Source organism: Oryx dammah, unplaced genomic scaffold (assembly GCF_014754425.2).
Source record: "Oryx dammah isolate SB20612 unplaced genomic scaffold, SCBI_Odam_1.1 HiC_scaffold_10, whole genome shotgun sequence".
Classification (NCBI taxonomy): Eukaryota; Metazoa; Chordata; class Mammalia; order Artiodactyla; family Bovidae; genus Oryx; species Oryx dammah.
Window position 1 is genome coordinate 22,019,307 of NW_024070194.1, and position 23,147 is coordinate 22,042,453.

Below are 23,147 nucleotides of genomic sequence, written 5' to 3' on the forward strand. Positions count from 1 at the left end.
CTGTAATGAATACATCTACTAGATATGTTGCAGAAATGTGAAAATATGTCAAACTACAAAGGCTATTTGTACAAACTACAAAAATGGTATTATTTCCACTCTAAAACTCTAATGTCTTATTCATAGCTTTTGAAAATTCACCATAAAATGTTGGTACTTTAAGTGCACTGGTATTTGTAAATCAAACCTCAATAAAGTTGATTTAATTTTGTAAAAAGGCACTGGTACAACTCCTTCCTTTTGAAGGTATGAGTAAAAGTAAAAAAAAAAAAAGATGAGGTGACTTGACCCTGTTACACAGCTAACTAGTCAGACTTGAAGTTAGAAGATCTCCTGGAAATTTACTGAAATGTTTATTTTCTCCTCTTTTAGTCATGACCCCCAAGTTTTCTTAAAATATGTAACACATAACAAAAAGTACACAAAAACCAAGTAAAGTTAATGATTACAAAGTGAAGACTCATGAAATCACCACCTAGACTAAGAAACAAACACTGGAAGCAGGTGCTACCTTGACTTTTACAGTAATGACTACTTTGGCTTTATCTTTTTTACCATATAAACATGCATTCCATAAACATAGTATGTTGGTTTGAAAAGAAAACAAAAAACTTTATACATTTTTTCTGTCTTGCTTTCTGTCTCAATATTATGTTTGTGAGATTCAACCACATTTATTCATGGAGTTCTAATACATGAATTTTCGATGCTCTATAACATTCATTATACGAACATACTACTATTTATCCAATCAACTGTTGATTCTCGCATGTCTCCTGATCTACACATTGTTGTTGTAAGACTGCTAGGTCACAGAACATTGGTTTATTAACTAAAGTTATTTTCCAAGGTGCTTTTACCAATTTATGCTTACACTGGCAGATTTATAAGAGTCTGTATTGCTCTACATTCTCCTAAACACTTAGTATTGTCGGATGACTTAATTTCAGTCATACAAATTGGTATATATTAATCATAGAGCCTCACTGTGGTTTTAGTTTGCTTTTCCCAGGGAGATTGAGCACCTTTTCACATGTTTATTGGCCATTTGGTTATCATCTTTCATTAAGTACTAGTTAAGTCTCTTGGTTGTTTTCTATTGCATTGTGAATCATTTTCTGATTAGTAGGAATTCTTTATATACTGTGAATATGAGCCCGTTGTAGGTTTTAAGTGTTACAAATATCTCCTGCCAACCTAGGGGTTGGCTTCTCACTCCTTTTTTGGGGGGTGTGGAGGGTGGGGCTTCTCACTCTTTATGGTATCATTTGATTAGACAGTAAGTTCAAAAAGCACTTCTTCCCAAAAAACATGTCAGTGCTTTTCTGTGTGGATTCCATTTAAGAAATCTTTCCCTATTCCAAGGTCATGAAGATATTCTCCTGTATTTCCTTACTTGAGCTGTGTTTTCACATTTAGATCTACAATTCACCTAGTACTGACTGTTTTGTATGGAGTGAGATAGGTGACAACTCTCATTTTGTTCTATTTGGCTACCCATTGTCCAGTCATTGTTTACTTAAGGGGGAAAAATAAAAACATCCTCTCCTCATAGGCATGCAGTACCAGTTTTGTATATATTGTGTCCATATATGTCCATATATGACAGAGTAAGCTTCTATATGATTCCATTGGTCTCATCATTGGGCAATACCCAAATTAATATAAAGCATTAATTATTGTAGCTTTATAATATAACTTGCTATCTACAAAATACTTTAAAAGTATTTTGACTACTCTTGGACCTTTGCATTTCTGTGTAACTTTTAACATCAACTTATCAATGTCCAAAATGAAAACCTTTGGGACTTTTGTAGAGATAGCATTGAATCTATAGGTCAGGTGAGGGACTCTCAAGAGTCTTCTCCAACACCACAGTTCAAAAGCATCAATTCTTTGGTGCTCAGCTTTCTTCACAGTCCAACTCTCACATCCATACATGAGCACAGGAAAAACCATAGCCTTGACTAGACGGACCTTTGTTGGCAAAGGAATGTCTCTGCTTTTGAATATGCTATCTAGGTTGGTTATAACTTTTCTTCCAAGGAGTAAGCATCTTTTAATTTCATGACTGCAGTGATTTTGGAGCTCAGAAAAATAAAGTCTGACACTGTTTCCACTGTTTCCCCATCTATTTCCCATGAAGTAATGCGACCAGATGTCATGATCTTCATTTTCTGAATGTTGAGCTTTAAGCCAACTTTTTCACTCTCCACTTTCACTTTCATCAAGAGGCTTCTTAGTTCCTCTTCCCTTTCTGCCATAAGGGTGGTGTCATCTGCATATCTGAGGTTATTGGTATTTCTCCCGGCAATCTTGATTCCATCTTGTGCTTCTTCCAGCCCAGAGTTTCTCATGATGTTCTCTGCATAGAAGTTAAATAAGCAGGGTGACAATATATGATGCTTTTGAACTGTGGTGTTGGAGAAGATTCTTGAGAGTCCCTTGGACTGCAAGGAGATCCAACCGGTCCATTCTGAAGGAGATCAGCCCTGAGATTTCTTTGGAAGGAATGATGCTAAAGCTGAAACTCCAGTACTTTGGCCACCTCATGTGAAGACTTGATTCATTGGAAAAGACTGATGCTAGGAGAGATTGGAGGCAGGAGGAGAAGGGGATGACAGAGGATGAGATGGCTGGATGGTATCACTGACTCAATGGACATGAGCCTGAGTGAACTCCAGGAGTTGGTGATGGACAGGGAGGCCTGTGTGCTGCAATTTATGAGGTCGCAAAGAGTCAGACATGACTGAGCGAATGAACTGAACTGAACTGAAGGAGACTTGATATTTATAGTACTGAGTCTCTCAAAGCATCAACAAGGGGGCTTTTACGGTGTCTCAGTGGTAAAAAATCTGCCTGTCAATGCAGCAGACAAGGATTCAATCCCTGACTTGGAAAGATTCCACATGCTGCAGGGCAATAGGCTCATGAGCCACAACAATTGAGCCTGCGCTCTAGAGCCCAGGAACCACAACTATTGAGTCCACGTGCTGCAAACTACCGAAGCCCACGTGCCTAGAGCCCAGGGTTTATTCTCTGCAACAAGAGAAGCCTGCACCACAACTAGAGCAGCCTGTACTTGCTGCAATCAGAGAAAAGCCTGCACAGCAAAGAAGACTCAGCATAGCCAGAATAAATAAAACATGAATATAGTATGTCCTGTCATTTATTTAGATGTTGTTTAACTTTTCTCAACACTCTCTTAAGATTTATTAGTATATATTCAAATTTTTATGAGTGCATAGAGTACCTAATTTAAAAATCTTTATCACAGAGAATTTAAAACATATTAAAAATGGAGAATAACAGAGAGAACCAATAGGTACTCATCATTCAGCTTTAAAAATTATCAACTTATATAAAAAAAAATTACCAACTTATAGCCAATCACATTGTCAACTTTCTTTTCATCTACCCATCTTAGATTTTGAAGCAAATCCCAAATTTCATATCTTTCATCTGCAAATATTTTCATATTAATCTCTAAAGGGACTCATACAAACAAAAATATGGAGTAATGTACATTTATCATGCAAATCTTCTTGCATATTATTACAAAATGTACACAATATACAAAAATATGACTATTTGAGTGCACTGGAAAGTGACCAAAAGCAGGCAGAAAACAGGAATATTTATCCATGAATAGTAACTACAAAGGTTAAGAGTTATGAGTTTTTTGGCTGTGGGCATGCCCCAAATGTGGCAGCTCCAGCAGCAGAAAACTCTACTCTCACTGGCTTTAGATAACAGAAGATAGAATTCAGGCCAGTACAGGAGCTAGAAACCTAGGAGGAAAGTCCTAGAAGAAAAAGAGCTACAAAAAAGGTGTCACTCAAAATCTGAGCCAAAACTCTGCACAAATTTCCTGTTACTATATATGCTAACTATGTGTATTTAGGGGAGACCAAACATGCCCAGTGAAGAAAGCAGAAACTGCTGAGGTGTCCATGCTTAAAAGACAAGTGAACTAGGTAAGACTGGTGAGTTTGCTGGATTTTTTTTTTGATTCAGTGCATTACCCAGTGTGCAGACAGTAGAACAGCGCATGGCTCAAGTCTTACTAGCTTGAGGTGTCTGAAGCAAAGCAGCTGGAAATTTAGAGGCAATACTCCAGAAGTTAAGAGAGCCACACAGAGGATGAAAACTTAAGCCTGAGTATAAACTCTACTTGGTTGGCTGACCACTAAGATCTTCAGCATAGGGGAGACTCCAAGAAGGCAGATTTAAAAAGCAATTATCAGCTCACTCACTCAGTCGTGTCTGACTCTTTGTGACCCCATGAACCGCAGCAACCCAGGCCTCCCTGTCCATCACTAACTCCCGGAGTCCACCCAAACCCATGTGCATTGAGTCCACCGACCATCCAACCATCTCATCCTCTGTCGTCCCCTTCTCCTCCTGCCCTCAATCCTTCCCAGCATCAGGGTCTTTAGCAATTATATATGTAGACATATGAATGGCCAGAAATCACATGAAAATGTGATCAACATCATTAGTCATCAAGAAAATGCAAATTATAAACACAATGAAGTATCAGTAAAAAGACTAACAATACCAATTGTTGGCCAAGATATGGAACAACTGATAGTCTCATACTATCCTGTTTATGGAAATGTAAAATGATACAGTCACTTTGGAAAAATTCAAACTGTTTCTTATAATAAACAGTTTGAATCCTGTCTGAAATAAATCTGCCCTGGACAAGCAACTTTAGCACCTCTATCCTCTTTTCTATATAAAATAAAGTATATTACCTACAACTCATTAATGTTATGAAGATTAAATAAGGTAACATGAAAAGTCTAATGTACTATGGGACACATAACCCTTCTCTGAACATTATTAATATAACCACCACTTTTGAACACCTCTTACCTCTGAGGCTGAGCTGGATTATTTCTTGATGTGGTTTCTTTGACTTTCATAGAAGGACATTCATTTGATGGAATGGACTCTTCCACCAAATTTTCTTTTTCTGCTTGTATGTTGTAAGTATTATCAACTGCAAGAGAACAAAAACTAGTCTATACTCAAATCCCAAGGAAATACATATCTATATATACATATGACTTAATATAGAATTCTAGATTGAAATATTTGTGTGTGTATCCTCCTAAGCAGTGGAACCTTTTGTTCCAGTGAAATCTTATGCAGAAGACCAATTTATAAACGCTACTTTAGTTGAAGCAGAAATGAAATATCCAGGGCCCTGCCTATTTACTGGTCTAAGGCACCTCAGAAAAGTGTCCCAAACCCCTTGTGACACTTTGTTTTATTATTTATTTATCTGGCTGCACTGAGTCTTAGTTGCAGCATGTGGAACTGCTCACCTTTGTCATGGCATGTGGGATCTTTAGTTGTGGCATATGAACTCTTAGTTGCAACATGTGGAATCTGGTTCCCTGACCAGGGATCAAACCTGGGCATCCTGCACTGAGACCAGAGTCTTAGCCATCAGACCACCAAGAAAGTCCCTCTCATGACATTTCAAAAAGATAGAAATTCTGAAAGCTTCTGTGAAAAAATGAAATCACCTAAGTAAGGAAAACAAGATAAGCTAAATTCCTCATCAGCAACAAAGGAAGATAAAAGATAATGGAACAATGCCTTCAGAGAAATTAAGAAAAAAATAATGCTGCTCTCAAATAAAGCAGTGTAACTTCCAAGGATCATTGTTCAATATGTAGCAAGCTCAAATGTAACAAAATTTTAAGTAATTGATGAAGTTTAAAGAATCTACCTGACCCTGATATCAAGATGATCTTTATGTTGTCAAGGGATTATGACAAATAACACCAAGAAGAACCAAGAAGAAATGTAGCTGTATCACAGTAACTGACCTGGCATTGAATAATATTTACATAATCAAAATAATGTAAATATTTCTGTAGTAATCATATGACCAGACATTATAAATACAACCCCCAATTAAATTTAAAACAATAAGAATTTTAAAATGTAGCATCTAAGAAAAGGGACTGTGTATGTAGTGTTGGAGAAGGAGATATCTTATCAAAGTATTCTGATGTTATTATGGACATCATAAAACAGAAGCAGAAAAAAAGTGCTGAGAATAATGAGAAAGAAACAATCAAGTAAAGGCTTCATGGAAACAATAGCATTTGATAGTACAGCTTATGAGTTGAGCCTTGATTAAAGAACACTTCAACCAGATGACAGGGAAGAAAAGTCAGGCCAAGAAAACACATTTCACACAATATTTATTCCAGAGAACATTTAGCTCATTTCCTAAAGAACTTTTTTTCGAGAAAAAGACATAGAAAAAAAAACAGTATGCCATGTCAAAGCTTCAATAGAGTATCTTACCCAATTAAAAGACACAGATGATGAAATTTTTTAAAAGACCTAACTATATATATATAACCTCAGATATGCAGATGACACCACCCTTATGGCAGAAAGTGGAGAGGAACTAAAAAGCCTCTTGACGAAAGTGAAAGTGGAAAGTGAAAAAGTTGGCTTAAAGCTCAACATTCAGAAAATGAAGATCATGGCATCCAGTCCCATCACTTCATGGGAAATAGATGGGCAAACAGTGGAAACAGGGTCAGACTTTATTTTGGGGGGCTCCAAACTCACTGCAGATGGTGACTGCAGCCATGAAATTAAAAGACACTTACTCCTTGGAGGAAAAGTTATGACCAACTTAGATAGCATATTCAAAAGCAGAGACTTTACTTTGCCAACAAAGGTCCGTCTAGTCAAGGCTATGGTTTTTCCTGTGGTCATGTATGGATGTGAGAGTTGGACTGTGAAGAAGGCTGAGAGCTGAAGAATTGATGCTTTTGAACTGTAGTGTTGGAGAAGACTCTTGAGAGTCCCTTGGACTGCAAGGAGATTCAACCAATCCATTCTGAAAGAGATCAGCCATGGGATTTCTTTGGAAGGAATGATGCTAAGGCTGAAACTCCAGTACTTTGGCCACCTCATGCGAAGAGGTGACTCATTGGAAAAGACTCTGATGCTGGGAGGGATTGGGGGCAGGAGGAAAAGGGGACGACAGAGGACGAGATGGCTGGATGGCATCACTGACTCGATGGACGCGAGTCTGAGTGAACTCCGGGAGTTGGTGATGGACAGTGAGGCCTGGCATGCTGCGATTCATGGGGTCACAAAGAGTCAGAAATGACTGAGCAACTGAACTGAACTGAACTATATACTGCCTGTAAAAAATGCTTTTATAATAATCATGAAAGTGAAAGTGTGAGTTGCTCCATTTGTCCAGCTCTTTGCAACCCCATGGACTGTAGCCCGCCAGGTTTCTCTGTCCACAGAATTCTCTAGGCAAGAATACTAGAGACGGTAACCATTCCCTTTTCCAGGGGATCTTCCTAACCCAGGGATTGAACCCAGGTCTCCTGCATTGCAGGAGGATTCTTTACCATCTGAGCCACCAGAAACCCAAGAATACTGGAGTGGGTGGCCTACCCCTTCTCCAGGGGATGTTCCCAACCCAGGAATCAAAGCAGGGTCTCCTGCATTGAGAGATTCCTTACTTGGTAAGGAAACACTGGCCTTAAAGGACACAGTAGACCAGATATATAGAGAGAGAACATGTGGATTCTTTACTAGCTGAGCTACCAGGGAAGCCTGCCCATAAGGCTATCCACTGACTTCTCAGTAAGCATATGTTAAAGACAGTAATCATCAGGAAGGAGAGTACAAATTCAGGGCTGTTAAGATTCACTTGAAATTATGAGATCAGCAACATAAAATAATCATGGAGATATAGATACATATATATAAACCTCATGGTAATCACAAACCAAAAAAAAATCTATAATAGATATACAGACACATAAAAAAGAGAAAGGAATACAAATATGACACTACAGATAGCCATCAAACTATAAGGGAAGAGAACAAAGGAACAAAAACAGATATATAAAAACAACACCCAAACAATTAAAATGGCAATAAGTAGATATATATCAGTAATTAGTCTAAATGCAAATGGATTAAATGCTCCAATCAAAAGACACCAAGTAGCTGAATGGATATAAAACAAGACCCATATATATGCTGCCTACAAGAGACTGACTTCAGATCTAAAGACACACATAGAGAAGTGAGAGGATGGTAAAAGGCATTCTATGCAAATACAAATCAAAGGAAAGCAGGGGTAGCAATAATTATATCAGACAAAATGGACTTTAAAACAAAGACTGTTACAAAGACAAAGGATATTATATATGATCAAGGAACCGATTCAAAAAGAAGATATAGCAATTGTAAATATATATGCACCCAACATAGGACCACCTAAACATATAAAACAAATATTAACAATCATAAAGGGAGAAACTGACAGTAACACAACAACAGAGAACTTTAACACCCCACTTATCTCAATGGACAGATTATCCAGACAGAAAACTCAGTAAGGAAACACTGGCCTTAAAGGACACAGTAGACCAGATATATATAGAGAGAACATTTCATCCAAAAGCAGCAAAATACATATTTTCAATTGCACAGGGAACACTCTCCAGGACAGATCACATTCTACGCCACAATACAAACTTCTGTACATTTCAGAAAACTGAAATCATATTAAGCATCTTTTCTGACCACAACACTATGACACTAGCAGCCAACCACAAGAAAAAAACTGCAAAAACACAAAAACACATGGAGGTTAACCGATATGCTACTAAACAACCAACGGATCACTGAAGAAATCAAAGAAATCAAAAAAATACCTGGAGACAAATGAAAAAACACAACAGTCCAAAACCTATGTGATGCAGCAAAAGTGGTTCTAAGACAGAAGTTTACAGCAATACAAGCTTACCTTAGGGAACAAGGAAAATCTCAAACAATCAACCTAAACTTACACCTAAATCAACCAGAGAAAGAAAGAATGAAAAAAAAAATCATAAAGATCAGAACAGAAAGAAGTAAATAAATGGAAATGAATGGAATATGACTAAAAGAAAAATAGAAAAGATCAATGAAACTAAGGGCTGGTCCTTTGAAAAGATAAAACTGATAAACGTTTTAGCTAGACTCATTAAAAAGAGAGAAAGGCCAAATCAATAAAGTCAGAAATGAAAAAGGAGAAGCTGCAAGCAGAAATACAAAAGATCACAGGAGATTATTACAAACATCTATATGCCAATAAAATGGACAACCTAGAAGAAATGGAAAAATTCCTAGAAATGTACAATCTCCTAAGACTGAATCAGGAAGTAATAGAAAAGATTAAGAAACCAATTACTAGTAATGAATTTGAATCATTAATTTAAAAAAACTCCCAACAAACAAAAGTCCAGAAACAGATGACTTCACAGGTAAATTCTACCAAACATTTAGAAGAGTTAACACCTATCCTTCTCAAGCTATTTCAAAAAAGTACAGAGAAAGGAACTCTTCCAAACTCATTCTATGAGGCCAGCACCACCCTGTTATCAAAACCTGACAAAGATATTACAGAAAAAGGTCAATGTCACTGATGAACATAGATGCAAAACTTCTCAACAAAAAAGGATCATACACCATAATCAATATCATCTGTATTCATACCAGATACTTAAGGAGAAATAAACAATCCACAATCATAGTCTGAAATTTTAAAACCTCTCCCTAACTGATAGAACAAGTTGACAGAAAAATCAGCAAGACTATAATAGCCATGCATACATGTATGTGCTAAGTCACTTTAGTCGTGTCCAACTCTTTGCGACCCTATGGACTGTAGGCTCCTCAGGCTCCTCTGTCCATGGGATTCTCCAGGCAAGAATACTGGAGAGTTGGTAGCTCTGATAAGCTGGTTCTTTGAGAAGATTAATAACAGTGCTAAATCTTTAGCCACACTGATTAGAAAAATAGAGAGAGATGACATAAATTGCTAATATCGGGAATGAGAGAGGTGATATCACTACAGAACTTATAAGTATCAAAAGGATAATAAGGAAACATTACAACAACTTTTTGCCAATAAATTAAACAATTTCGATGACATTGATAAATTACTTGAAAGACAAACTACCAAAGCTCATTCAAGAAGAAACAGATAATCTATATCTGCTAAATAAATTGACTTTTTAGTTAAAAACCTCTCTGCAAAGAAAACTGCAGAGCCAGATAGCTTCAATGGTAAATTCTATAATATTAATGTTATACAAATTCTTCCAGAGATATGAAAAGGGAATATTTATATAGTAAGGCCAACATTTACTCTATCAAAATCAAACAAATGCATCACAAGAAAGGAAAACTACAGACTATTCCCCATGAACACAGATGAAGAAAATTTTAAACAAAATAATGTTTAACAAACTAAACCTAAAATATATATATAAAGAAAAATACCATCCTGACCAATTGGGGTTCATTCCAGAAAAGAAAGATTGGCTTAAAATTGGAAAAGCAGTGTAATTAAGCAATTTAAAAACTAAAAATTTTAGAAAGGGAAAAAAATCATATAAACATCCTAATATATGCAGACAAAGCATCTAAGAAAATTTAGCATATATTACTATAAACACTATCAGCAAAAGAGGAATAGAAGAGAAATTCCTCAGCCTGATAAAAGACATCTATGAAAAACCTACATCAGGACTGAAATCAAAATAAGAACTGAGGCCTCCAAAAAAAAAAAAAAAAAGGACTATAGTTAACATTATACTTAATGGTGAAAGCCTGCATGCTTTCCCCTAAAATCAGGAATAAAACAAGCATGTCTACTTCTCCTCTCCTATTCAACGTCACATTAAAAGCTCTAGGCACTGCAATGTGCAAGAAAAATAAAAGGCTTATTTGCTGATGACATAATCACTAAGGTAGAAACCTGATGAAATCTACAAAAAAGGTACTAAAGCTAGTAAGTGACTTTAGAAGGTTGTAGGATAAAAGATCAATATAGAAAAATTTATCATAATTATTTGTACTAGCAACACAATAAAAGCTGAAATTAAAATAGAGGTCTGGGGACTTCCCTGATAGTCCAATAGTAAGACTGTGCTCCCACTGCAAGGGGGAGTGGGTGCGATCCCTGGTTGGAGAACTAAGATCCCATATGCTGTGAGGCCAAAAAACCCCAAAAACCAGAGCTCTGAAAAGTGCTTTGTGAACACAAATAAGGGGAATCAATTAGAGAAAAAAAGATATTTAAGTTGGAAACTGAATGATGAATAAGAATTTTTCAGTTAGACTAAGGGTAAAATAGCACTAATGAGACAGGTGAGAATGTGTACTAAGAAAGAACAAAAACCCTGTGGCTGAGGGGTATGCACGAGTGGAAGCAGTGTATGTGGTTTTTGATAACATGATGGGCCAAGCAGAGGCGTCCTACTCTGGGGCTCACTGCTGACAAATAATTTTAAACTGAAAGTGATCCAGACAAACTAGGTACCATCACATCCTCTTTCAATTCAAGAAGAGCACAAAGACCATCAAAGCAACAGAAAAATCTTCCACACTTCTAAGCACCTCAAGTGAAATATGTATACATGGTTATAACCTCTTATGCAAGAAAGATGGATACTTGTCCAGACCCCAAATTCAGTAAGATATCACCTGTGTTTGAAAGTCAGCCTAGCAACTGAGACTCTGCAAACTAAGCAAGTTCACTGAAAAACAGCGATTTTCTAATATGGCCCTCTAGTTAGTGCTGCAATTGGGGCGAGTTTCAGATTAACCCATAAGATTAATTCTCAAATGTTCTAAATTGATTATGGTGATTGCACAACTATTCCATGAGCATATGAAAAAAAGACTGAAAGGTACACTTTAAGCATGTGAATTGTGTAACATGTGAATTACATCTAAATATAGCTACTATTTCAAAACAATCATTTTTGAGGATTTATGACCTCTTAAAAGAATACTTTTTGTTCTAATCAAACAGACAGTATTTTGTATATTTAGTAACTATTAGTTAAATGTCAATCATCTTTTAAAATCAGATACAAGACTCAAAGAATTCTTGCATAATTATCAAGCAGTACATTCTTCTCTCCTGCTGTTTTGTTTCCCAGCCAGACTCGGGTTACGTTACATTAAATCTAGTCAAAAAAGAAAATAGTTATATATCTGGCAATAAAATTCTATGTTAGCTTAATTTCTCAAAGTTTGAAAAATGAAAAGAACATAGCACATCATTAGTTTTCAACTTACCATGAAATGAATAAATGAATTAGCCCATTTCACCAATTAAAAACAAAGGGATACATCATTTAGGTAATTTCCCCAGGTCCCTCAGGTTCCTAATATACTGCTCCACCATTCTGCCAAGGAGCTTTTTTCTAAGATGTTCTTTCTTACCTGGCCTCAAGGGTGTGACATCTTGATGAAGATTAGCCTTCCTCAGAGGTGTTTTGCCCTGAAAAAGCCCTCCTGTACCATCCTTCCCAGGAAACTTATTCTCCAAATTAGCCTTCTCATCTGTGAAAAGGTAAAATCATAATCATCTAAACAACCAGCAAGGAAGCAAACAAAAGAGTGTCTGTCATACACTTAAAATGAGGCCTAAAGCCTCCTACTGGTAGACTTCGAACTCATTTGGCAAGTATCAACAAAGCTGCAGTGATTAAAAAAATAAATAAATACAGGTTATATAACAGAGACAACAACTGCAAAAACTAACACTAAAACACTGGTAACACTGAACAAAGTATTACAGAAAAGGAGAAGTGCAGACTCTGCATTGTGAATAGCTGTTTATCTTTGCTTGATACAAATTTAGGACCATATAATCATAAACTGGCCTTATCTACTACCTAAATACATCATGTTCCTTTGAAAGAAAACTGTAATCAGTGAGATTGGTAAGGCTTACAAGGGACATCTTGTAGTCTAATTGAGTTGAGGTTCTTCCTCAGTTAAGACAGTGTGGGGTGCAAGAGGATGGAATAGAGCTAGGTTCTCTCAGGGAATTATATCTTAGGTTTTGCCATGACCAAAGCCACTACAAGCAGTGAAAAGTGTATTCTATCAACAGCCTACTGATACAAGTTTTAGGAATGTGTTGAGTCCCACTGTGAATGTATACTCTGACTACAACTGTGTAAAAAGATGTGATTATCTGGAAGAAAATTATAAAGGAATACATTAGAACTTGTGTGTGAACCACAATAAACTCTGGAAAATTCGGAAAGAGATAGGAATACGTGACCACCTGACCTGCCTCCTGAGAAATCTATATGCAAGTCAGGAAGCAACAGTTAGAACTGGACATGGAACAGACTGGTTCCAAACAGGAAAAGGAGTACATCAAGGCCATATATTGTCACCCTGCTTATTTAACTTATATGCAGAGTACATCATGAGAAACACTGGGCTGGATGAAGCACAAGCTGGAATCAAGATTGCCGGGAGAAGTATCAATAACCCCAGATATGCAGATGACACCATCCTTATGGCACAAAGTGAAGAACTAAAAAGCCTCTTGATGAAAGTGAAAGAGGAGAGTGAAAAAGTTGGCTTAAAGCTCAACATTCAGAAAACTAAGATCATGGCATCTGGTTTCATCGCTTCATGGCAAGTGGAAACAGTGACAGACTTTATTTTCCTGGGGTCCAAAATCACTGCAGATGGTGACTGCAGCCATGAAATTAAGATGCTTGCTCCTTGGAGGAAAAGTTATGACCAACCTAGATAGCATATTCAAAAGCAGAGACATTACTTTGCCAACAAAGGTCCGTCTAGACAAAGCTATGGTTTTTCCAGTATTCATGTATAGATTTTAGAGTTGGACTATAAAGAAAGCTGAGTGCCAAAGAACTGATGCTTTGGAACTGTGGTGTGGGAGAAGATTCTTGAGAATCCCTTGGACTGCAAGGAGATCCAACCAGTCCATCTTAAAGGAAATCAGTCCTGAATATTCATTGGAAGGACTGATGCTAAAGCTGAAACTCCAATACTCTGGCTACCTGATGCAAAGAACTGACTCATTTGAAAAAACCCTGATGCTGGTAAAGACTGAAGGCGGGAGGAGAAGGGGACGACAGAGGATGAGATGGTTGGATGGCATCACTTGACTCGGTGGACATGAGTTTGAGTAAACTCCAGGAACTGGTGATGGACAGGGAGGCCTGGTGTGCTGCAGTCCATGGGGTCACAAAGAGTCATACACAACTGAGCAACTGAATTGAACATTAGAACTAAGATGATTTTGAAAAAACAGTAGGATCCATTTTTTCTTCCAAAGTATATTTAAAAGTATTGTTATACTAATATTTCCTTTCCTGTTTTCAAGAAAAAACCTTGGAAAAAGAGAGACAGCTGAGGTATTTCCTCAGGGTTTCCGTGAACCAAGGGCATGGAGAAGACCTTCTGTATGGCAGCAGGCTTTCTTATCCACCCTTCCTCCTATACACACCCAACAGACCCACTGGATTTCATTAGAGTCCTTTTCCAAGAGAATGGCATATGCTATCACATTTGGACACTGCACTGTAAGTGTGAAGTACAGCTGCAATGGACTCATTTCTACCCCCATCACATACTGATTTCTCTTAATGAGAAAGAAAAAAATGAAGACCCAGCAATAACTAGCATGACATATCACTGGTCTCACATACTATCCCAAAGTAATAAAAAAACAGAGAACAGACTTATGGACATGGGAGAGGGGAGGAGAGGGTGAGATGTATGGAAAGAGTAACATGGAAACTTAAATTACAATATGTAAAATAGATAGCCAAAAGGAATTTGCTGTATGGCTCAGGAAACTCAAACAGAGGCTCTGTATCAACCTAGGGTGGTAGGATGGGGAAGGAGATGGGAGGGAGGTTCAAAAGGGAGAAGATATATGTATACCTATGACTGAATCACATTGAAGTTTGACAGAAAAAAACAAATTTCTGTAAAGCAATTATCCTTCAATAAAAAAATAAATAAAAAAAAAAACCCTCACATCCTTATTTGTTGACGATGTCAAAGTTTGTGTCATATCACCTGATCCATTATCAGGGAATCCTATCTCTATTTGGAGACTGGGTTCTGAGTACCATAATCCCTCCATTTAAAAATGGCAACCCACTCCAGTATTTTTGCCTAGAGAATTCCATGAACAGAGGATCCCAAGGGGCTACAGTTCATGGGGTCCCAAAGAGTAACAGAAGACGGAGGGACTAACACTTTCATTTTCACCGTGACTTTGGGCTAGTTCCATAAATCCCAGAAGCCTGAATTTTAATAACCAAAGCAGTCTTGAGAAAAAAGAATGCAGTTGGAGGAATCAACCTTCCTTACTTCAGATTATACTACAAAGCTATAGTCATCAAGACAGTATGGTACAAAAAGAAACACAGACTAGTGGAACAAGATAGAAAGCCTAGAAATAAACCCATGCATTTATGGGTACCTTATACCTTATTTTTGACAAAGGAGGCAAGAATATACAATGGAGCAAAGACAGCCTCTTTAATAAATGGTGCTGGGAAAATTGGACAGCTACATGTAAAAGAATGAAATCAGAACACTTCCTAACACCATCAGTTCAGTTCAGTTCAGTTGCTCAGTCATGTCTGACTCTTTGTGACCCCATGAATCGCAGCACACCAGGCCTCCCTGTCCATCACCAACTCTTGGAGTTCACTCATACTCACGTCCATCGAGTCAATGATGCCATTTAGCCATCTCATCCTCTGTCATCCCCTTCTCCTCCTGCCCCCAATCCCTCCCAGCATCAGAGTCTTTTCCAATGAGTCAACTCTTCACATGAGGTGGCCAAAGTATTGGAGTTTCAGCTTCAGCATCATTCCTTCCAAAGAAATCCCAGGGCTGATCTTCAGAATGGACTGGTTGGATCTCCTTGCAGTCCAAGGGACTCTCAAGAGTCTTCTCCAACACCACAGTTCAAAAGCATCAATTCTTCAGCACTCAGCTTTCTTCACAGTCCAACTCTCACATCCATACATGACCACAGGAAAAACTATACACTTGACTAGACGGACCTTTGTTGGCAAAGTAATGTCTCTGCTTTTGAATATGCTATCTAGGTTGGTCATAACTTTTCCTCCAAGGAGTAAGCGTCTTTTAATTTCATGGCTGCAATCACCATCTGCAGTGATTTTGGAGCCCCAAAAAATAAAGTCTGACCCTGTTTCCACTGTTTCCCCATCTATTTCCCATGAAGTGAGGAGGCCTTACAAATAGCTGTGAAAAGAAGAGAAGCAAAAAGCAAAGGAGAAAAGGAAAGATATAAGCATCTGAATGCAGAGTTCCAAAGAATAGCAAGAAGAGATAACAAAGCCTTCCTCAGCAATCAATGCAAAGAAATAGAGGAAAACAACAGAATGGGAAAGACTAGAGATCTCTTCAAGAAAATTAGAGATACCAAGGGAACATTTCATGCAAAGATGGGCTCGATAAAGGACAGAAATGGTATGGACCTAACAGAAGAAGAAGATATTAAGAAGAGGTGGCAAGAATACACAGAAGAACTGTACAAAAAAGATCTTCAAGACCAAGATAATCACGATGGTGTGATCACTCACCTAGAGCCAGACATCCTGGAATGTGAAGTCAAGTGGGCCTTAGCAAACATCACTATGAACAAAACTAGTGGAGGTGATGGAATTCCAGTGTAGCTATTTCAAATCCTGAAAGATGATGCTGTGAAAGTGCTGCACTCAATATGCCAGCAAATTTGGAAAACTCAGCAGTGACCACAGAACTGGAAAAGGTCAGTTTTCATTCCAATCCCAAAGAATGCTCAAAGTACTGCACAATTGCGCTCATCTCACATGCTAGTAAAGTAATGCTCAAAATTCTCCAAGCCAGGCTTCAGCAATACGTGAACAGTGAACTTCCAGATATTCAAGCTGGTTTTAGAAAAGGCAGAGGAACCAGAGATCAAATTGCCAACATCCGCTGGATCATTAAAAAAGCAAGAGAGTTCTAGAAAAATATCTATTTCTGTTTTATTGACTATGCCAAAGCCTTTGACTGTGTGGATCACAATAAACTGTGGAAAATTCTGAAAGAGATGGGAATATCAGAGCACCTAACACCATACAGAAAGATAAACTCAAAATGGATTAAAGACCTAAATGTAAGACCAGAAACTATGAAACTCTGAGAGGAAAACATAGGCAAAACACTTGATGACATAAAACAAAGCAAGATCCTCTATGACCCACCTCTTAGGGTAATGGAAATAAAAACAAAAGTAAACAAGAGGGACCTGATTAAACTTAAAAGCTTTTGCACAGCAAAGGAAACTATAAGCAAGGCGAAATGGAAGAAAATAATAGCAAATGAAACAACTGACAAAGGATTAACTTCCAAAATTGATATCAAGCAGTTCATATAACTCAGTAACAGAAAAGCAAACCACCCAATCAAAAAGTGCGGAAAAGACCTAAACAGACATTTCTCCAAAGAAGATATACAAATGGCTAACAAACACATGAAAAGATGCCCATCTTCATTCATTATTTGAGAAATGCAAATCAAAACTACAATGAGATATCACCTCACACCAGTCAGAATGGCCCTCATCAAAAAGTCTATGAACAATAAATGCTGGAGAGGGTGTGGAGAAAAGGGAACACTCTTGCACTGTTGGTGGGAATGTAAATTGATACAGCCACTATGGAAGATAGTATGGAGATTTCTTAAAAAAACTAGAAATAAAACCACCATATGACCCAGCAATCCCACTCCTAGGCATATACCCTGAGGAAACCAAAATTGAAAGAGACACATGTATCCCTTTGTTCACTGCAGCACTATTTACAATAGCTAGAACGTGGAATCAACGTAGATGTCCACTGACAGATCAATAGATAAAGAAGTTGTGGAACATATACACAAAGGAATAATACTCAGCCGTAGAAAGGAACACATTTGAGTCAATTCTAATGAGGTGGATGAACTTAGAATCTATTATACAGAGTGAAATGAGTCAGAAAGATAAATACCGTATTCTAAAACATATATACGGAATCTAGAAAAATGGTAATGAAGAATTTATTTACAGGGCAACAACGGAGAAAATAGAAAATAGACTTGTAGACATAGGGAGAGAGGAGGAGAGGGTGAGATGTATGGAAAGAGTAACATGGAAACTTATATTACCATATGTAAAATAGATAGCCAATGGCAATTTGTTGTATGGCTCAGGAAACTCAAACAGGGGCTCTGTATCAACCTAGAGGGGTGGGATGGGGAGGGAGATAGGAGGGAGTTTCAGAAGGGAGGGGATATATGTATACCTATGGCTGATTCATGTTGAGATTTAACAGAAAACAGGAGAATTCTGTAAAACAATTATCCTTCAATAAAAAATAAATTAAAAAGAAAAAAGACCTTGGGAGAGGTAGCAAGAGGGAGGTGAGTATAGTTCTAAAAGAGGAACACAAGGATCCTCACGATGTTAGAACGGTTTGATATCTTGACTGTGGTAGTAAATCAATGAATCTACGCAGGCGATAAAATCACATAGAACTTAATACACATGAAAATAAGTACAAGTGATACTGGGGAAATCTGAGTAAGATTGGTGGAGTGTATCACTGTCAACATTCCAGCTGTAATATTATACTCTACGCTCAGTGACAACAAAGCAAGTTTTTATGTGACTGCCTTCACTATAGACATGTAGTTGAATTTCACTCAATTTTTTTCAACCGAATTTTATCATATGTTCATAAAGCTTAAATATTCATCATTTTTAACTGCAAAACTTTGATTTCTACTAATAGTCCATTTCCAAAATAGTGGACATTTCAACTATTTCTATCATATCATGATGACAAAGTCTCTGAGTGCAGAAAGGAATTTATGTTTTAGTTATCTACAATCCATTCTTTTGAAAGGTGCTCAGCACAAAGCAAGTCACTATCCCTTAAAACAACTAGAAAAGCAGACACTTACCAAACCAGGAATCTATGTGTTGCGTATCTTCCTCATCAGTCAAAGATGAAAAATTGATGAAGTCCGTTGGAGCATCATAGGAATAAGAGGTTGTGACTTGTGACATTGTGTCCCACCCTTGGTGCAAAACAGCAGGTTATTTCCAACGTTTGTGTCACTTTTCTCAACAGGTCACTTCCTAAGGAGATAAATGGTTCAGAAACTTGATTGCACATTTATCTAAGGTACTGGTACCCTATTTTGCTTTTACAATCACACATGCAATTCTGAAAATAACCTGGGCAATATGCCTTACTTTTCAAATCACACTAAAAGTAGTTTACTTTTTCAGTAACTTGACACTCCTTGAGGTAAATACATTGGAATTAGAAAGAGGCCAAATTTAATGAATACCTACAATATGTCATGTAGTGTGCTAAGTCTTTTACATTCATTATCTTATTTTCCTCAATCTACCGTTTTCTCATTTCCAGGCTCATCCACATCCAATGCATTTTCTCTTTGCCCTGAATAACCCAATTTCTGAAACACATCATAGCTACCAAAGAAAACCTTACTCATCATTGAAAGTTCAATTCAATCATCTCTAAAATCTTTCCCAATTTTCACCTACCATTCATTACTGTTGCCCCTCCAAAGCCATTGTGCTTTTATACCATCTAATTTTACATTAGCTAACTATGCAGATCTCTCTCCTAGTAAATGCTAAGTTCCTGCAGACAAGGATGAACTCCACTCACTTGTGTATATCTCATCCATTAAGGTGCTTAGAACAGTATCTCATACATAGTAAAAAATCTCAATAGTGTTTTGCCAAGTACAGGTTTCTTCTTTAAAAATACTTTTCTAAAAAAGACTACTCCTGGGCATGGAGACAAATACCTTTAAAAATACATAAAAGGGACAACATGCAGATTAGGTTAAAAAAAAAAAAAGATGTGGGCCATCCTTACTTCTGCATACTTTGTACAGAAGAGCTGTCATGCGTCCTGTGTCCTCTGTCCTGTGGAAACCTGTGTAGAAGTGTCAGCCCCCAACTCCAACACAATGTGGTTAAAAAAGTAGCTGAAAGTAATAGCCTAAAGGCTATACTCACTTGGCAAATAATTTCCCTACGAAACCCAATGAATCATTTGTCTTCATTATGGAATAACATGGACTTAAAGTATTCTGTATCATGGAAGAGAAGTAGACATCAGTTAATGACTTACATACACATTTACTAATTTAAGTACTTTATTTAAGCCTTGATAAATACATGCTCATTTTTTAAATGAGATCACAAAAAATGATTTCATAAAAATCCACAATGCCATACTACTTCGCACACCCACACAATTTCTCTCAATCTCTCTCTATACACACAACACGTACACACACTTAACTTTTACTTTTTTTTTTCAAATGGGATCATTGACATTTTGAATCTGCTTCACATATGGCAAGCATCTTCCATGTCAATATAGATATACCAGCAACTAATAACTAATTTACTTATCCCCTATATTAGGACTGTCCCAACACTTTCACTTTAAAGATACAACTAGAAGAATATCCATGAAGCTAAGTTTCTGTATATATTCTTTATTCTTCTCTAAAGACAAATTCTTAAAAGACAGAATCACTGGCTATTGACACATAATGTGAAAACGTTCCTCAGGAGAGTAATATCCCCTTGCATTACAGAGAGGTGTGCCAGTTCTCTTCCAGGTACTAACAGCCCTCAGTACTCATTTTCTTCATATTATACCACTATACTTATGCTCTGAGATAAATTATGAGATTAGGTCCACCCAACCTCATTGTTGCTCAGTGGTTTGGCTAGTGGACTTGGGTAATTTCTCTCAGTGGACTTGGGTAATTCAGAAGGAATTTGTTCTATTTGGTTTACATAGTGAAATCAATCTACGCACCCCCATGGTCTCCCCTATGAACTCACTGAAGCTATACCTCCACAGCTATCTTTATAACAATGCTCCAATTGAAGTACTTAGTGTAGAAATATGACATTTTGGAGTTGGGAGGAGTTTTAAATAACACCTATATTTTTCAGTTTATAGATAAAGATTAAATAAAGCAAAATGAGGTCCTCTTTCACTTTTCGCTTTCATGCATTGGAGAAGGAAATGGCAACCCACTCCAGTGTTCTTGCCTGGAGAATCCCAGGGACAGGGGAGCCTGGTGGGCTGCCGTCTATGGGGTTGCAAAGAGTCGGACACGACTGCAGCGACTTAGCAGCAGGATCATACAACACTACTACTAATGATCATGGTAAAAACAAGGTACCAAAGGTGCTTACACATGCCAAGCACCATGAAACAACAATACTAAATACATACAATTTTAATCCCCTCAACAATCCTCTAAAGCATCAATTATTCCCATCCTAGAAGAGGAAGCTGAAAGTAAGGGAAATTGAAAACAACTTGCCCAATATAAAGTTATATAAAGGAAGAATCCGATCTAGAACTGACGCGCCTGACTTTAGTATGATATGTTTTCTACATCATCTGCCCTCACCCTATGACTTAGAGAAGCATGTTACTGTAGTTATGGTCTATATTTGCATAGGAAACAGTACTGTATCTCTTTCCAAGTACAGAGACAGTTTTCGTAGTGTTTTACCCTGAATAGAGGATTCTTTATTATCCTCAATTCTTAAGTTTTCACACTTCCCCATTTCTACTTTCATTATTCAATTTAACTCAGTAAGCTATGTGTTAGCAGTTCACTCACAGTTGCTAGGGGCCATAAATCTGGGCTTGATAATACTGGAGCTCCTTTCTCACTAATATTCAAGGATGAGACACTGTCTCATACAAAAAGTAGATTTAGTCTCAGACACAAAGGAATTCAAAATCTATAGACAGGAGGCCTATCAGACTTAAAAGATGTGCTGTGCTTAGTCACTCAGTTGTGTCAGACTCTACGACTCCATGGACTGTAGCCTGTCAGGCTCCTCTGTCCATGAGATTCTCCAGGCAAGAATACTGGAGTGGGCTGCCACGCCCTCCTCCAGGGAATCTTCCCAACCCAGGAATCAAACCCAGGTCTCCTGCATTGCAGGTGGATTCTTTACTGTTTGAGCCATCAGGGACACCTAGACTTATTTTAAAACTATTAATCAGACTTAAGAGATAAGATGGTATAATATTTAAATCATATATTATGAACTATAAGCATAAAGAAAATTAGAGGTTAACATGGCTTAAGTCAAGCTATGATTAAATATTTCTCATTGAACACCATCAAAACAGTAAAAAGTGCTCTAAGACAGAAATCACCCCCTTGATCACCAAGTTTCCAAGCTTGGAGTAGTAGCCATGGGACAGTTTGGCCAATAAGAACAAAGTAGGAATCTGCTGAGGGATTCCTAAGAAAACTCATACTTTCCTAATATAGATATACTACAGCCCTTGCTCCTCCCCTTTTCCTTCACCTTGTTTCTTGCCTTGAACGCAGATGTAATGGCTAGAGCTACAGCAGTCATCATATACACAGGAGTAAATGGCCGAGAGTAACAGTTATCACTGAGCTACTGATCAGTGATGACCAAATATCAGCAAACACCTACCTCCAGACAATAAAATTCTTTTCATATAGGTCCTTACTAAGCAATCCCAACATGGAAATACAGAATTCTAGGCCTCTCCCTGGCATTACTTGATGTATATGACAATGGGGAAGTTACTCTACCTTTCTGCCTACCTACTTCCCATAAACAAGAAAGAAGGTATTTTGAGTGCCTTTTGACCTACTGATACCTTTCCTCTAGAATCAACTGACAGTGGCTAAAATTCCTCTGTTGTAAGAAGGAAGTTTTCCTATTCTTTGAACAAACATCCTAGAAGACATGGGAAAATCTTGGATTCCCATGATCTTAATGCCTAACCCAGGTCACTGGGAAGTCTTCCCAGGCAGGAATGTTACAAAGACAAGTAAAGCTAGGGGGAGGGAAGAGACAGGAATGTAATATGCAGCGATCCCACTTAGTCTTCTAAAAATCATGATTCCACCAAAGCATGCTGCTGAAAACAACCTGGAAAGAATTCAAATTTAACCCCTCACAGCCTTTTTTCTTTTTAAATTACGAAGCTACACTGCTAGGCTCTTTGGAAAATAATTTGCATTTTTCTTTGATAGATCTTGCCAAAAGTAGAAATTTATCTTATAAACATGTATTTATGCATATATAAGAATATTCACAAAGCATTGTTCATAAAAGCCAAAAAACTGAATATGCAAATTTGACCAACAGATTAGTTGAATAAATTATGGCACAACCACATGTT

The 23,147-nt window shown here is 37.5% G+C and overlaps 1 protein-coding gene across 9 annotated transcripts in view; it reads right to left on the reverse strand.

Moving 5' to 3' along the window:
- Window positions 1-23,147, reverse strand: part of TPX2 (TPX2 microtubule nucleation factor) — a 55,027-nt gene that overhangs the window by 23,134 nt on the left and 8,746 nt on the right. For 5 of the 9 annotated variants that reach the window (XM_040247591.1, XM_040247592.1, XM_040247593.1 and 2 more), the window contains 3 exons: window positions 18,856-19,033; window positions 12,295-12,414; window positions 4,882-5,008 (listed from right to left, as the gene is read on the reverse strand). In XM_040247591.1, coding sequence (XP_040103525.1) covers window positions 4,882-5,008; window positions 12,295-12,414; window positions 18,856-18,961 — 353 coding nt within the window. In that variant the 5' untranslated portion in view covers window positions 18,962-19,033. Of the gene's footprint in view, window positions 1-4,881; window positions 5,009-12,294; window positions 12,415-18,855; window positions 19,034-19,951; window positions 20,026-23,147 lie in introns of all 9 variants that reach the window. The other 4 variants (XM_040247595.1, XM_040247594.1, XM_040247599.1 and 1 more) reach the window with 2 other exon arrangements.